This window comes from Protomyctophum bolini, assembly GCF_963924005.1.
Source record: "Protomyctophum bolini genome assembly, chromosome: 3".
Classification (NCBI taxonomy): domain Eukaryota; kingdom Metazoa; phylum Chordata; class Actinopteri; order Myctophiformes; family Myctophidae; genus Protomyctophum; species Protomyctophum bolini.
In genome coordinates, this window is record NC_137864.1 from 16,523,489 (window position 1) to 16,540,067 (window position 16,579).

Below are 16,579 nucleotides of genomic sequence, written 5' to 3' on the forward strand. Positions count from 1 at the left end.
ATATATTATTTTTGTCCAAACATCACGCAAAGCAGTACACATTATATCTATGGTCTGTGGTTGTATTATTTTCTTTATTATTCATTCTCATGGCATTATCCGGTTAATTAACGGTTGTTGTTTTCCTTTTTTTTAAATAGGCTACCCCAAATGTAATATGCATGTATAGGCTACATAATTAAAGTTGGAAGACGAATGGTATACATTTATGTATGCTCCTTTTAAAAAAAAGCAACATTTAACAATATAAATAAATTGTTGTAGGCTTAATCATCAATAAACAACGCATTGCATCTGCATGCATGCATCTGTGCGTCTACAGTACAGAGGTCCGCCAGTTCTAGTCCAAAACATAAATAAGTCCAGTCCAGATCTGAGCAGCCTATACCAATAAAGCCACTGGACGCATGGGCTAAAGGTCATTACACACTGGCGAATTAGCGACGCGATGCGAATAAGCGATCTGAAAATGCGAAATATTGCATGTTGCAGTTCGCCTGCAAATCTCTGCAAAATACGACACCAGAGCGAACAAATAAAGAGCGAAAACGGTCGCATTTTCGCACATTCGCCACTGATGTGGAAGCTTGCATGGACTTCAATTGTTTTTTTTAAATGTATTATTAAGGAAGATCAGCACGGAAGCCTGTGTGTTTCTGAACCAATCAGAGTGTCGCATCCCTTCAGGCTATGGGACGTTAGTATTCGTGACGCGTGGAGTTTGTTTACAAGTCCATGTTGATGGGCTCTGATCGGTGAACCAATATCCTCCAGTGGTTGCTCCGAGCGCGCCTGCCCCTCTAGACCAGAACGCACGCACAATATCGTGGGTTGTGATACTGCCTGAAAAAGAATATGTATATTAAAATAGCAGATCTACAAGCTCATAGTGTGGCACTCGAGCTTGTAGATCTGCTTTTTTTTCCCGTGAAAATGTGGAGCAACTCTTAATATATATACTTTCAGAGTGAGTGTTTTTAACTCAAATCTTTGCTTCTGCGGCGGGGTCCCTGGAACAACGTATTTCAGATGGGGGTCGGCGACTTATTACATATAATTTCTGGGGTCCTTGACATTTAGAAGACATTTAAAAAATGTCGACGTCAGGCCTAAATGGGTTAATATAATATAATATTTTTCCATACCGCCCGTCCCTAATTTCCTTCATTTTCTTTGTCAGGATCCGTAAAGGTTTGCCCAGCGAGGCACGGGTGGTGTCCAGGATCCTGCCCCAGTTCCTGGACGACTTCTTCCCCCCACAGGACGTCATGAACAAGGTCATCGGAGAGTTCCTGTCCAACCAGCAGCCGTACCCACAGTTCATGGCCACCGTCGTCTACAAGGTCAGCAGCAGCATAGCCTCGGAAAATCAGATGTTTTTATTTCCAGGGAGAAAAAAAGTCTGGGGCCGAGTCCACTTCAATACAGCATACAGTAGCACAAACGTTGATCACTCTCTGCTGATTTCTGATCGTTTGCACCTTTGTTACACACAGACACTCCTCTCTCTCTCTGTCGCTCTAATTAATTAGTCTCATGTCGCACAGCTGCGTGTAGATTCTCCCGGCGGATCCTGCTGGGAGCTGCCTATGCTATAGAAAGCATAGGTGGACCCCAGGCTAGCAGCAGCATGACACCAGTGTTGATTTAGTTTTAGTCATAGTCCCTTTGACAGGGGCGTAACTACCGTGACGCAGACAACGCGACTGCGTGGGGGCCCAGAGGCAAGGGGGGCACACGGCCGCTCACCCGTGCCGTCTGTAAAATAAAATTATAAACACATAGGCCTACAGAGATGCAATGACAGTTGAGTTGAACGAAGTTTGGCGGAGCCTGGTGATGGCTGTTGCTATAGCACACACAGCCACCATACCATGCATTGTGTGATGTGCCCCGCCTCCCCAACAGCTCTGTTAGAGCATAGGGCTGTAGGCTAACAACGTGAACAAGTCAGAAGTGTCTGACTGTGGCGAGTGTGCATGCAGTGGGCTTTCCCAGTCTCGAGTCCCGACAGCCAGGTACGTGCACAAATCACAACTACAACTGTACAGTGCCCCGCTGATTATAAACCCACACACACAGTTTGGACTTGTTTTTACAGGCTGCTGTACATTGCCCCGCACAGCCACTGCTGTTTCTAAGCCAGGGGGGGGGGGGGGTGCTGTCGTCTGGGGCACTCGCTGATCAGCCTGCGTCGGGGCCCACTGGCATCTAGTTACGCCACTGCCCTTTGAATACATTTTAATTTAGTTTTAGTATGTGATAATGTGACAGGGTGTGACTGGGGGGCTGCCATCGCGCAGCCTCCACCTTTTCACCAGAAGAGAATTTTGTTTTGAGTGGTGCAGCCACTCCTATAGACAGCTATGTCAGTGTGTGACAGGGTCTGTGTCAGTGTCAGTGTCTGAGCACGGAAATAGCGTTATAGCGTTTGTTCACCACCAAGTGTCACTGTTGCACAGCCTAACACACAGACCAGGGAAGAGGGCTTGTACAGTACAGTACAGTACAGTACAGTACCACTCACTTCAGCAATGAAGGGAAAACGGCACCCGCTAAATGCCATATCTCCAAAACTGGTGGGCCAAACTGAACAACCAATATACCGGCGCCATACAAAATTGTCTCAATAGAGTGCAGAAGTCCTGAAACCACTCGCTCACCCCCTGGTTCATGGATGTTTTTCTCTTTGGAGAATAACATTGGGTGATCTCAATATCGTCTTATATAAGAATTTTGGTCCAAAAATAAACAAACTTAATGTATGTGCATTTTAATCTATGTTATGCAAAGCTCTAGAATTCATGATTTGAGGTATCCTTTCGTCTGAGGCGTAATCCAAATAAACATATCATATGGTTACTCTCTAAGCAAATGGTATACAGAATTCTAATTGGAGCTAATCTTGGTAAACAGTTACTGGCTCGTCTCTGTGTTGACTGCTTTAGGGAGTTCTCCTGTTTGAACAGACAATAGGTTGCCAAGACAACGTTGAGGAGACCGGGCACAGATTTGTCTGCTGTTTTTTCTCAGACCGTTTTGAACACAATTAGACCTCAGGACGATTCTACAAAAATCCCTTCTAAATCCTAACAGTTTCATGAAAAACCTATGTTTCTATGTCAGTCGATATGTGGCTTGAAGACAATTATATGGCTATATATAACAGGCACTATAAAACATGAATATTTTTGTTGTTAATATATTATTTGTCCCCCCCTTGGCCAGGTGTTCCAGACTCTCCATGCCACCGGTCAGTCCTCCATGGTGCGTGACTGGGTGCTGCTGTCCCTGTCCAACTTCACCCAGAGGACGCCCGTAGCCATGGCCATGTGGAGTCTGTCCTGTTTCTTTGTCTCAGCGTCCACATCCCAGTGGATCTCAGCCCTGTATCCTTTGTCCTCTGTGTGTATGTGCATTGGTGTGTGTGTGTGTGTGTGTGTGTGTGTGTGTGTGTGTGTAAGTATTTTTTGTTTATGTACACGTACAGTGTATGTAAGAAATCAAGCACTGAGAGCATGGCGGTTATCCTACAAAAAAAATCAGCATCCTCTGATCTCAGGAATTCTGCCCTCAAAAGCTAAAATCTATTCATTGCAGTACAAATGCAATGCAATGTACAGCGCATAACCCTAAGTCTGCAAATAACTTTGAGTGTGCATATCCCCGGTTATGGACTAGTTCCCCTCAATTGGTTCATTGTAGCTACAGTACAGTACAGTAAGGTTTTTTCTGTCAACTATTGGTGGAATGATATTTCAGCTGTAAATTCATCCAAATCTCACGCAAATCGGTACAGATGATCTCTGTAGTCATGTGATCAAGACGCATTTTGCCAAACATCACACACGCTCCTATCCTCCTGGTGGAGACTTGTGCCCAGAAGGGCACTTTTTCTAGTTAAAATTAAAACACCAACTTTTTTAGACTCCTTAGAATCTTCATCAGGGCATGCATGATCATTCATGCCCTCATTTATTTTGTCTTTATTTGAGGGGTGCTATCCCCTCCTATAAACAGGCTGTTTATAGGAGCTGCTAGCGCCTCCTATAAACAGCTATAGTGTAGATTTTTTCTGAACACAAACATTAAATGCCATCGACAATGAATGGAGACTTTACGTCATGTGCCAATAAGGGACCACCGTTCTTGATGATGATTAGAGCGCCACTCACTTCATCCGGGTGTGCTATTTAACCCATTCAGGACGGGAACCCCTTTTGATGGGTTAAGGATTACTTTAGCTATTGAAAAATTGCAGATCTGCGAACGTTTTTAACACAAATCTTTGCTTCTGTGGGATCGAGTCCCTGAAACAACATATTTTCAGATGGGGGTCGGTGGCCAAATACAGATAATTTTGGGGGTCCTTGACATGAAAATGTTTTGAGAACGACTGACACAGAAACATAGATTTTTTTTTAATCTGTCAGGATTTAGAAGACATTTCTTGTGTAAAATCGTCCTGAGGTCTTAAATGGGATAAACGTCTTAATATCTCTTTTGGGTCTCGACCTGAAAGGTTGGGGAACCAACCAACTGTTATATAAATGTCTCTGTTCATAAATTGCTCCGTGGTGCTCCTTAACCCTCGGTGCGCCGCGCCCACCCACCGCAGGCTGCCCCACGTGATCAGCCGCATGGGCCGTAGCGACGTGGTGGACGTCAACCTGTTCTGCCTGGTGGCCATGGACTTCTACCGGCACCAGATCGACGAGGAGCTGGACCGCCGCGCCTTCCAGTCCGTCTTCGAGACGGTGGCGGCGCCGGGCAGCCCCTACCACCAGCTGCTGGCCTGCCTGCAGTCCATCCACCAGGACACCTCGCTCTAGAGAGTAGAGAGGCACACGTAGAGGTAGTTAGGGGGAGGGGGGGGGGGGGGGGCATGGATGTATTTTGGAGGGGTGGGATTGTCTATGATTAGGACCAGACATTGCAGACACACGCCGTGTGCACACCTTCCAACTGAGATGAAAGGTGACGGGGATCCGATGCTAATTCCGACGGAGCATTAGTCTGACATGCGGGGACAGTCGGACTAGCGCTCCAACATGCGCTGCTCCCGTGCTTGCGGTTTTTGGTTAGGTTAGGGTTTTAGGTAGGTTGTCGGTCTAATGACTGTCGGAATAATAATGGTGTCGGAACTAAAGCCTGTACCCGAATGTTCTGTCAAAAATGATCCACTGTAGACACTACTGTACCTACCACTAGCGCATCTGTTGTGTTGACAGGAAAACATGACACAAACTGCTGAACGGTGAAGTCACCAACGGTGTCACACTGAGGACTGAAGAAACGGACATGGTGGGGAAGTAGGAAATCTAGGAATCCGTGTTAGAAGATGTTAGGATGTACGATAAAGAGAGTGAGTGAATGTCTCTCGATCAGCACTATGAAATACACTGGCTCCTAATTCTTCAAATTGGGATGTTTGCCTGCACCTCACCTTCCCACAAAGGACCGTTCCTTGGGGATGGACAACACAGCACGCTGAATAATTCCTCCTACCCAGCACCTTGACCAACATAGATATAAATAATATTAATCGTATAAAGAAACTGGATTTGTATATTTTCTCGTGAGGACTTTGCTTGAGCATTGTGGTTTAATGAAGTGGGCGGGGTGGGGGGACAACGACGACAAACAAAACTGAAAACAAGTATTTACTATATTTAAAGTTCAGATACATCTATTTTCAGTGTGATTTGTTATGGAGGGCAAAAAGATCTGATTATAATAACTGACATGGGGCCTGAAATGCTTGCTTGATGTTGTCACTGACTAGTTGTGTTCTCTTTTTATTTAAATTACTCTCGGACTATGGAAGCATAAAAGTGATAGAAAAGAGAGAGAGGTATGTTTTATGTGTCTTTTGGAGTAAATGGATCTCTAAACTAAATGGCCATAGTATTTTTCCCCCCCGTTCATGTTCACATATGAGAATATCAGAGAGCTGCGATTGTATCTGTCACTGCAGACCTGTTGTGACTGAGCATGATTCTTGTATCTCTCTGTCTGTGTGCAGTGACCTATTCAAGAAGCTAGGAGGAGGAGGAGACGGAAACAAAGGATTAGACAGTCCCACCGTGAGGCTCAGGGGAAAGCTCACTGGAACACCTCACTCAGCAGTAATGACTGGAGAAAAAGACCCATTAGGAATAGGGATGGAGCTCGTTACGTTTTATTGATAATGAGCAACTTATCGAGCCTGCTTATTGATCCGGGCTTTTATCGAGCCCACTATTGAGCTTTTTTCTCTTATTTTTGTGGAAAGCCTTAGACGACAAATTCTGGAACTGGTATTTATTTTTAATGGTCAGTTACTTGTGACAGAGTTTTTGGCTCACCACCATCTAAAGTAACAAAATTAACATTGGCAGGTATCAATACACGTTTAGACCGACATGTTTGTGCCAGCATGGGTGATTAGATTTATTTCTTGGTCGCCCCTTGCCTTGACATGGCATTTGGCCTTGCTTGTTTTAACATGACATCATGGGCTGCAAACGTGCTCGACGAGCCCAAAGCTTATTGATACCGTGTTTCGATACATTTAAGAGTTTGTAATGGGGTCAGGTTTCAAGCTCCATCCCTAAAAAATGCCATATTTTAATTTTATATTTTTGTGAATTAATAGAATGTTCATTCCCCCCACGCAGCGATAAAGGTGTTTATGGTGTAGCTTAACTCTGTCTAGTCCTTCTCAGAATCCTCGCTGACGTTGATCTCGAATGCATCGGTATCCCATTTGTTGTCATTTCTTTAATTCTCAGGATGTAAGATGTCATTAATTAATGATGATTTATTGTTGTAATAAGACTGGAAGTCATTCTTCATATATCTTGTAAAAAGAGTAAACGTATAATTGTAAAGTAATACAAAAAGCCATTGGTGCATGACAAGATAAAAAAAACTGTGTAAAAAGTGAGAAATTCAATAAGACGGTGAGAAAATGTGATGCAAATTCTTTTTTTTCTCGAGTATCTCTTTTCCACACAAACACACTGGATCCATAGACGACTTGGCCAGACGGCAGCAACGAGCTGCGATCACAACTCATTCGAGGTTTACCCTTGCGTTGCCTGGCAGTGCGGTAGGCTTCCTCACTGTGTACACACACACACACACACACACACACACACACACACACACACACACACACACACACACACACAGGCCTTGGATAAAGACTGAATTATGTCCTGTTCTTTGAAGCTTGCTGAAGCATGCTGAACCACTGCTCTCTGTCCTCTCGTAGTCCTTAGTATTGTATTTCTTACTATGGTCGCCGTTAATGACAGGCCAAGCGATGGGCTGACATTTAGCAATGCAACACAATCCAAAGGGAATCCTGTGAACCTTAATAGTGAGCAAGAAGAGCTTTGACAAATCAAACAGGTGGGAGTTGTAGCTGGTAAAGCAAGTCACGTACGTGACAACAGTTTTCTTGTCTATCGTTTTTAAATGCTTTAAAATGCTCCTGTCAGTTTAAGAATCGTGAATAAGCCATCGACGTCCATGTTCTTAGTATAGCATATTGAATATATTAGTCTAGCACTTTCACATTGTTATTTGAGCGACTTCTGATGCCCCGAATCTCCTACATGCAGTAGGTTTCTGTGACATTCCACTCTCAAACACTGAAGACAATGTACTTGTTTTCATTTGTTTGTGGTACCAAGTCATACTGTATTCACATAAATGATTAGCCCCCCCCTGTTGCTTAGCAGTCTGCAGATTATTGAAATTGTAAGAGGAATGTTCCAGCGGGAACCCTCCCTAAAACAGCCTTATACTGTGCCAGATTAGTTGAGGCTTTTTGGTCCCAGTCAGCAGCTGAGAACACACTCTTTCCAGTACCAGGATTTAGTTATGTGAGAAGTTGATTTAAAAAGAAAATGTCTAGCCTTTTAGACATTCAAAAATACTTTTTTTCCCCTTTTTTTTAAGATTGTTTGACTTTTCCAAATTGTCTATAATTATCTCATCCAGACTAGAGTAGAGGGAAATACTGTCTACACTAGAGCCCCTGTTGTGGTAATAAGATTACCCAGAATTCTTTTGTGGATTTGGAAGATGGAGGTTGGGAGGTGGATGAAGGTGAAGGTCAGATGGGTTTAAAAACGGGACCAACTGTTGCCCTCAAAGACACTACTGTACAGGTGCAGTATATGAAAGTGATTGATCAAGCTATTCATTTGGGCCAAGAGAAAAATCATTTGATTTATTTTATAAGGAGACTTTGCTAGCTTTTCCCCATAGTACAAGATCTTTACATATAAAGCGACATGCCTTAGCAATCTTTGTGAAACACTTTGAAATGGCCAATGATTCTATTTCAGAGGAGGCTATGATAAAACCATATAGTTAAAATGACCTAGTTGTATTGCTACAACTGGCCAAGACCCCTCAATCAGTGGACATTCTATAGGACACGTTTCATGGTCACCTGTAAGAAAATGAAGATTGTGTATTTAATTCAAGGACGATATTTTAAGGAGGTTAACCTTGAATCTTGATATGGTATGTTATAGAAATGAATAAAGTATTTAAAGATATTTCCTTGGAATTGGTGTCATCTCGTTTGTTTTTTGTTAAAGGTCCATTGTAACATTTAGTAACTGCATGTTATGCACCTATGCTATCTATTCTAAATTTAAGAAAACCGACACTTTTTCTGACAGCCGACGGCAGCCTTTCTTAAATTTAGAATAGATCGGCGAGCCAGTACAGGTGCAGATTCTAGTACCGGCGAGTTCAGAGCTGAGGGCCTTTTCAACCTGCAAGCTGTCCCTGTCTGAGACCAGCAGAGTCAGCCGCGAACATGAACAAATTGCAGTCACAAGCTGATGTCATGTCGTTTACATTCATTAGGAACAGTAAAGGCCCTATAGTTGCGAATGCAGTGAGCACTTACTATGAGACCTAGCAGATCATGTCTGTGTGTGTGTCTGTCTGTCTGTCTGTCCCGCTTTTGTGCCCATATATGGAGTTGAGTGATTTGTTTGTGATTGATGCAAGTGTCTGTCCCGCTGTTACGTCACCATGACTCAGCCATAACCATATAAGGAGTCCCCAAAGCAGCTATACGTCCAAAACCCAAATATGTACGAGCTGCGTTCGCTTCCCGCGTTTGCGCGTCTTACTTGTATACTTCCTTGTGGACAACTGCATGCATATATTCGAATAACTAGACAGCGGGAACCGCACTCCCTCAAGTCCTTGCCGATGCATGCGCAAGTTTGAAGTATGTCAGTGCCAGATATGCACATGCATTGCACAAGCCATGGGCATGGCGGTCTATCAGGTTTAATTTGTTTACGGTTATGTCTGATTCTTAGTGACATGGATATAGGTGTATCAGGTTTGTTTATGGTTATGACATAGTGTCATTATGTCAGAGTGACATGGCTGTGGTCCTGCCTATAAATGGGCGTATCGGGTGTGTTTATGGCTATGTTATGCCGGCCCGCCTTTCCCATTAACCCATTCTGGGCGTGAACCCCTTTTAGTGTTTTACCCCCTCAGGCCGGGAACCCATTTTGGGGTTCTGTACAGTATTTAAAAATGACAAATATTTGATGCTGCTATATAAATATTTGAAGTTTTTCAGAAAACTTAGGGATTTTTAGAATCGGCCTCAGGCCTAAATTTTAATCTAATATAAGGATGATCTAGATTCTAATCTAGAAGGTCAGAGAGCACACAGCATGTCAAAATGTTGTAAATCTTCTGTCCAGCTTGTTTCAGGCCACACATTGTTCATGGTGGCAAGCCTAACAATTTCAGTTGCTGCCTCATACGCATGAATTATCATATTTATGATTAAACTACATTAAGGGGTATTATTTACAGTCTGCTCATTATATGGCTCATGAAGCAGTGTGAACTCTAAGGGCCGATTCATACTCCTGTTTCGGCGCTGTAGTGCCGAAATGATTTCGGCTCGTCAGAAGTTTTCAGTAGCACCGAAGAGCCGACTTTAGGACGGTACCCGCCCCCCCGAACCTCAAATGACGTCAAATTGTAGGCTCTACAGAGCCGAACCGACTTTTATTCGGCTCTAAAATAGGAGTATGAATCGGCCCTAATAACTGCTAATAACTTTTTTGGAGGATGAATTATAGTCTGAATTATTTGTCATCACACATAATTTGTCAGCTAGAAGCTGTTCCATTTCCACTCAAAACTTATAATCACCCTTCAGAGAGCTAAAAGGAGAGAAAATTACTTTTATGGATTCAACCACGCATTTGAACAGAATACAATGAATTGCAGAGATTGACCATCTGTTTCTCTGCCAATTTTGTTGTGTTTTAATTAAGGGGACATGCAGGGTGCAATTGTACGGATGTCCGTCTGAAGATAACCAGGGCAAGAAGACCTTGGTTTGTAGACTGACACACCCTGGAGAACCAGGGTCAAGAAGTGTCCAACAGCTTATCAGCTAGGTCCCACATTTCTCTCGCACGCACGCACGCACACACACACACACACACACACACACACACACACACACACACACACACACACAATTTCTTTATTTGGATTTTCAAAAATCCAAATATATCAGAGTAAAACAATGCTACCAATTGTCATGGGCTGCTATACAGCGACACAAGCAGTCGCAGACTACCATCCAGTTAGTGGTATAGAAAGATGACGGCATCCTTTTCCACATCAAGTGACTGCATGCCAATAATGGCAGCAACAGAACAATTTTTCATCATTAATTGTTTTGCCCTGATCTTTTTAGCCAGTCCAACAATTTGTAGTCCTCACACATCTCCTTTGTAGTCCTTCACACATCTTATCGACATGCCCGCTGCCAATCAATATCAAAGCAATCGTTTTACAATTGCACCCACATGCAGTCAGAGATGGCATGTGTCAAGTGGTTGGTGTTTCAGTAATTAGCGCGCGCGCGCGCGCACACACACACACACACACACACACACACACACACACACAAGGGTCTATGCGGTTATAATAATCTAAGTAACATAAAGTATGTAGGCCTACTTATAGGCTACAATTTGGAGGTGTTTACTTTACTTGAGTCTTGGATCTATCATCTCCACTACTACATTTACTTTACTTTTACCCCATTTATTCGAAAACTTTAGTTACTATATATGGCCTGGGGGTCCTTGGCATATATTTTCAAATGGGGTTCCGCAGGCTAATATTAATGTATCATCCTCCTTGACATGAAAAAGTTGGGGAACCGCTGCCCTGGATTTACTTACTTGCCTCTGGTTGAGTATGTCCCCCTCCCCTCCACTCCCCTCCCACATCCCTCTAAACACACCTCCTATCCCTCCAGAGTGAGTCCAGTAGGCCTACAGTCCTCCTCCTCTACTTCGCCAGATGGTGCAGTCTTTTCTTTTGTTTACCCATTTCGTCCCAGAGTTTATACGTTCCCAACCCTTAGCTACAAAACTATGGGATTTGCCTGAGCAGCATATCATTCTTCATCATTGGACACGTACTGCGCGGGGGAAGTAAGTTATTTTAAAACTCGCACTAAAACAAACTCATTAATAGCAAACCAAACATCTTTGTTGGAACATTAAAAAAGGACCTGCATGCCTGCCACCTTTTTTTCGCCTTGCTTGGGCTTTTTACAACTCAGAATCATATACCGTTAGTTAGCCAGCTGTTATTTCCTAGCTGGGCTAGTTGCTTGGAGATCAAATACAGACACATCCACGCGTGCTCGTGTCCTATAATAACACTTTGATGTCCCCACTGTCTGCGAGACATCTGCGTGCGACGACGTGCACTTTTGACACCTGTGAGTGAAGTAGTTATGCAGCTGTTCTCTTTACTTTATCATTATCTGTGATTTCTCAATCTAACTTTGATCAATTTCTCTCGGTGAGCTGTTCTGTTCGTTCCATGCCGTTGACTGACAGCGCGGAAAGCCAATGACAGGCCGCGTGGCAGTCTGTGTACACTAGTGATCGTCATGGTTACACGACGACACGCCCAGAGCCATAGAGTAAGACAGAGTTGCGACAGTACATTTTAAGCACGACTCACTACAAAACTGTTAACTGTGGACGACACCATAAAGTATTACAATTGTTTTCAATAGGGCCCAGTGCCCACCATGTTCAATTAATCATAGTCAAATGGCGGCTCTTCTAGTAGTCCTGGACTGAAGTAGGCAGAATCAATGCACATGGACTCATCAGGCAACATTAAATCCCTTTATTTTTCGTAATAGTACACGCAGGGGACTTTAGTTGACACTGTACAATACTTTAAAACAGTTGTCATTATGTTGCAGTTGCACACATGCCTAAAATTGCTGATATTTGCGTCAACCCTCATTGAAAGCAATATTTGCAACCCCAGCGTATTGTCCCAGACTCCCATTTCAGCCGGCATGAACAGTAGCCTGGCTAATAAGCCAGACTCTAATCTTTTTTTTTTTTGCCAACGGCTGATTCGGTCTGGCTTATTAGCCAGGCTACATGAACAGTATGGAGCGCTCAGTTTTCTGCCCCCTTCAATGTCCTCCTATAACTCTGTGTTCCTCTATGGCTCTGGACATTCCAATATTCTGGGGTCTAACGGGGGCGGGACTGTGCGTTAAGCACGGGTGGATGCGCTGAGCTGAGGAACAAGTCACGGATGTGAAGTGAAGGAAGGGGGGGAAAAGTTTGTAGCTGTTGAAAAGTTTTATAATAAAAGCCGTGCATTTATAAGTCTGTTTTTGCGGACGATATGTGCCGTTTTATTAATGTTGTTAACTTGTTAGTTAAAATAGTTAATGTTAGTTAAACAGCCACTATTAGCCATGTTAGCAAACTTACCATTGGCTAAAGGCAGGCAACGCCAACGCGTCATCCAGTTTGACGTTAGTTAAGTTTGGACCATGTTCAGTGCATGATGAACATGCATGTATTATGATGAATTGAAAATGGTGGACCCTCTTGTAAACAAGCTGTAATGCTTTATGGTGTCGTCCACTCTCAGTTAACAGTTTTTGTTTTGAGTTGTGCTTGAAATGTACTGTAGCCTACTGTAATTCTGCAAATTGTTAATAAATACATCAATCAATCATGGCCTTTGTTTAGAACGCCTAACAGAGCGGACATAATGGCAGTAGAGAGGTTAATATAAAAGTTAAAGTCTTGTGTTTCAATGTGCCATCAGTGTGTGTGTCCCTCATGCATGCTTCTATACCTCTGAGCTGTACTGTGCCTAGTGTGTGCCACTCTTGAGAGTGTAACATCAAACCAAATGGACCCTCCCAGGTCCATTTGGTTTCATTCTACGCCCTCAGGACTCAGAGTTGACCATTTTACGCCCTCATGGTCACACGACAACAAAATATTCAACGTTTTGCAAATGAGAGGCTAAATGAGTAAATGTCGTGGCTCAAATGCCGAATAAATAACGGTCCTTAATATGAAAAGTGTTGAAAACCACTGCCATACCCCATCCATTGGACAAGACCTGTCGTGTCAGATGACAGTCAGTCACCACCCTGTTCAGGTGTGGTTTCGGGTGCACTACTTCACCCTCACCCTACGTTTTAACAGCGGGCGACCTTTGAGACCAACGGCGAGCGTTGCTTGAATTTAATTGGCTATCGCCAAATCGCCTACTATCGCCGGGCGACGTCGCCCAAAAGATGAATTATTTTAATCTTTTCGGCCGAAGTTCTTCCGCCCACTTTTCGACCATCGCCTGTTCGCCTGCTATCGCCTCTATCGCCAGTAGTTGCCGGGTGACCCCATTGACAAATAATGCACTTCCGTAAAATGTGTCTGGCTGTCGCCCGCTGTTAAAACGTAGGTTAACCCTAACCTCCCACGGGGCAGCACACCTAAACCTAACCTTAACCCTCTCCCAACCCTTAACGCACCCCTCACCAACCTTAATCCGGTCGTTTTAACTCACTCCTCACCAACCTTAATCCGGTCGTTTTAACACACCCCTCACCAACCTTAATCCGGTCGTTTTAACGCACCCCTCACCAACCTTATGTCTAACCAATGACTAGTCTAAACTAAGTATGCCCCAAAGACTAGTCTAAACTAAGTATGCCCCCCGTGGTTTCATTTAGGACGCACAACATGATTGCATTCTGCTATTGTCATTGTCAACAGAATTACGTCCATCCATCCCCCATGCATGTGAATAAAATTAATTTTAATATGATGCAAGATTCTACAGTGATGCAAATAGCCTGGATCCTTTTTTAGACTCACTAAATTGAGAAAGGATGCAATCATGTCACTGGGATGGGATGCAATACTGTAATCAGTACTCTACTCTAACATCGCTGAAGTAGGACTCATAACATGTCCCTGGCTGGGAGTCTGGGACCCATCTAAAAGACCACTCCTGAGTCCATTGACATTACTGGTTACAGAAGGGGAAGACAAAGTATGCCAGGCAGAGGAATTCTAGCACGCTCTCCTCAAAACACAGCCGTCCCAGGCGTACAGCCGGAGTACAGCCTACCAGGCAGAGCAGTTCGCTCTGCCTGGTATTCCTAATCGTAACCCCAGTAAACTATGCCTAAACGGTTAAACCTTATTCCATCCTAACCTTAACCTCAGTAATTAAACGGTGCCAAAAACTAACCCTATTCCTAAACTTAACCCAGTAAAACGATGCCTAACTCTAAACTTTTTCTTAACCTTATTCTTAGTAAAATAAATACAAGAATTCAAAAACCGCCCCACCGAGCGGTCGGTGTGAGGTGGGTCGGCGGAACAAAATGACGGTGAGCGTGTTTTTAAGGCGAGCATTCCAGTTACCAGGCAGAGACAGGGAGAGCTATATGAGGATATAATTTGTACATGCACGGTAAAATCTGAAGCGTTCAACAGTTTGGTTACACTTGCTCAAGTCTTGTTCCCTCTTGGAGTTAACCCATGACCTGACACTAAGTCATAACAGTTTTCAGAAAAACCTATGTTTCTATGTCAGTGCGGTGCTCAAACTATTTGAATGTCAAAGACCCCCAGAATTATCTGTATCTGAAAATATGTTGTTCCAGGGACCCCCCGGAAGCAATTTTTTTTAAAACGTTCGCTCTGAAAGAATATATTCAAAGATTTGCGCCACATTCATACGATTTTTCAAAAACAGCAGATCTACAAGCTCGTAGTGTGGTACTCGGTGCCGCACTATGAGCTTGTAGATCTGATGTTTTTCAATACCTAAACTTTAATCATTATTTTAAACTTTAGATCCTAAAGTATAAAAGAATGCTTAAAACACCAAAAACGGTTCCCGTCCTCACTCACAATTTCACAGTGTATTTTATCTCTTTGTTTGCTTGTTCTACAGGTATCATGGCATTAAAACCTGGGAAGAACGCTGCATATGGGCGGGAACGATAGCGGAGCAGCGCCAGAAGAACTGAGGCCATGCTCTCACTCCTCTGTCACATTTAGGCGCTCTCCGCAAGCCTTGTCATAGCACCTCGACACACACAGAGCAGCATGAGAAGAGGAGACACATCGAACATGTCCCTGTGTAAGACGTGCTTTGGCTGCAGTGCCTGCTGACGCACACACCGACGCAACGGACGGAATCTTTCTGCGTCGATAGATAAGAGACGGCGCGAAAGCTTGCTATAAGCGCAATGTTCAGACAGCGGGATGGGTCCTCCTCCAAGGCACGGCAGGCCGGCGGTGGAAGCAGTCTGGCCTTACATCAGCTTCCCCTGGCCTCCTCCTCCTCCACCCAGCAGGGGCGAATTAGGGCCGTGGAGGTGGCGAGGGGGAGAACGGGGTATGGCTTCACGCTGTCGGGCCAGAGCCCCTGCGTCCTGAGCTGCATACTGAAGGGGAGCCCCGCGGACTACGTCGGCCTGCGTTCGGGCGACCACATCCTCTCGGTCAACGACATCAACGTCTCCAAGGCCTCGCACGAGGACGTGGTGAAATTGATCGGCCGCTGCTCCGGCGTCCTGAGGTTAGTCATTGCCGAGGGCGAACGCCACCGAAGGCACCACCACCGTGCCGCCGGCAGCCGCCATCATCACAGCAGCAGCGCCGCCATGGCGCCGCCTTATCTCGACTCGTGCTCCAGCGACGAAGAGCTGGGCGGGTTTCACGATGGCGGCGGCAACAACAGCAGCAGCAAATTGTCCCGCGGCGCTTGGTATAACAAACCCAAACTGGACTCTAAGCAGATGGGCATCAACCGCGCGGAGAAGGTGGTGGCGGAGATGCAGTCCGGAGGCATCTTCAGCATGATCTTCGAGAACTCCAGCCAGTCCTCCAGCAGCTCCGACAAGGAGAGGGCCGCCGTGACCTCCTCCTCCTCGTCCAAACATCACCGTCCGCTGTCCGAGCCGGAGTTCCTCCCTCCGTATCGGAAACACTCGCGCTCCAAGAGCAACCCCAACCTGCTGTCCGAAGAGGAGATGGCCCGGGTTCTGAACGACGACTCTGTGTTTCTGGACGCAGACTTCCACCAGCTCCATCTCCACCAACACCACCACCACCACCACGAGCATGAGGTGGAGGTAAGGGACGGGTAGGGGTGGGCCATATGGAAAAATATTATATCATGCAGTACCACGATCCATGATATTTAGATA

The 16,579-nt window shown here is 44.7% G+C and overlaps 2 protein-coding genes across 8 annotated transcripts in view; both read left to right on the forward strand.

The window, feature by feature from the left end:
• htt (huntingtin) overlaps positions 1-7,168 on the forward strand; it is a 77,800-nt gene extending 70,632 nt beyond the window's left edge. For all 6 annotated transcript variants that reach the window (XM_080760228.1, XM_080760232.1, XM_080760227.1 and 3 more), the window contains 3 exons: positions 1,181-1,343; positions 3,229-3,389; positions 4,619-7,168. In XM_080760228.1, coding sequence (XP_080616354.1) covers positions 1,181-1,343; positions 3,229-3,389; positions 4,619-4,832 — 538 coding nt within the window. In that variant the 3' untranslated portion in view covers positions 4,833-7,168. The remainder of the gene's footprint in view (positions 1-1,180; positions 1,344-3,228; positions 3,390-4,618) is intronic.
• A 4,212-nt stretch (positions 7,169-11,380) lies between these two features.
• The window catches only part of rgs12b (regulator of G protein signaling 12b), an 88,970-nt gene continuing 83,771 nt past the window's right edge, over positions 11,381-16,579 (forward strand). For both annotated transcript variants that reach the window (XM_080759780.1, XM_080759781.1), the window contains exons 1-2: positions 11,381-11,504; positions 15,319-16,504. In XM_080759780.1, coding sequence (XP_080615906.1) covers positions 15,617-16,504 — 888 coding nt within the window. In that variant the 5' untranslated portion in view covers positions 11,381-11,504; positions 15,319-15,616. The remainder of the gene's footprint in view (positions 11,505-15,318; positions 16,505-16,579) is intronic.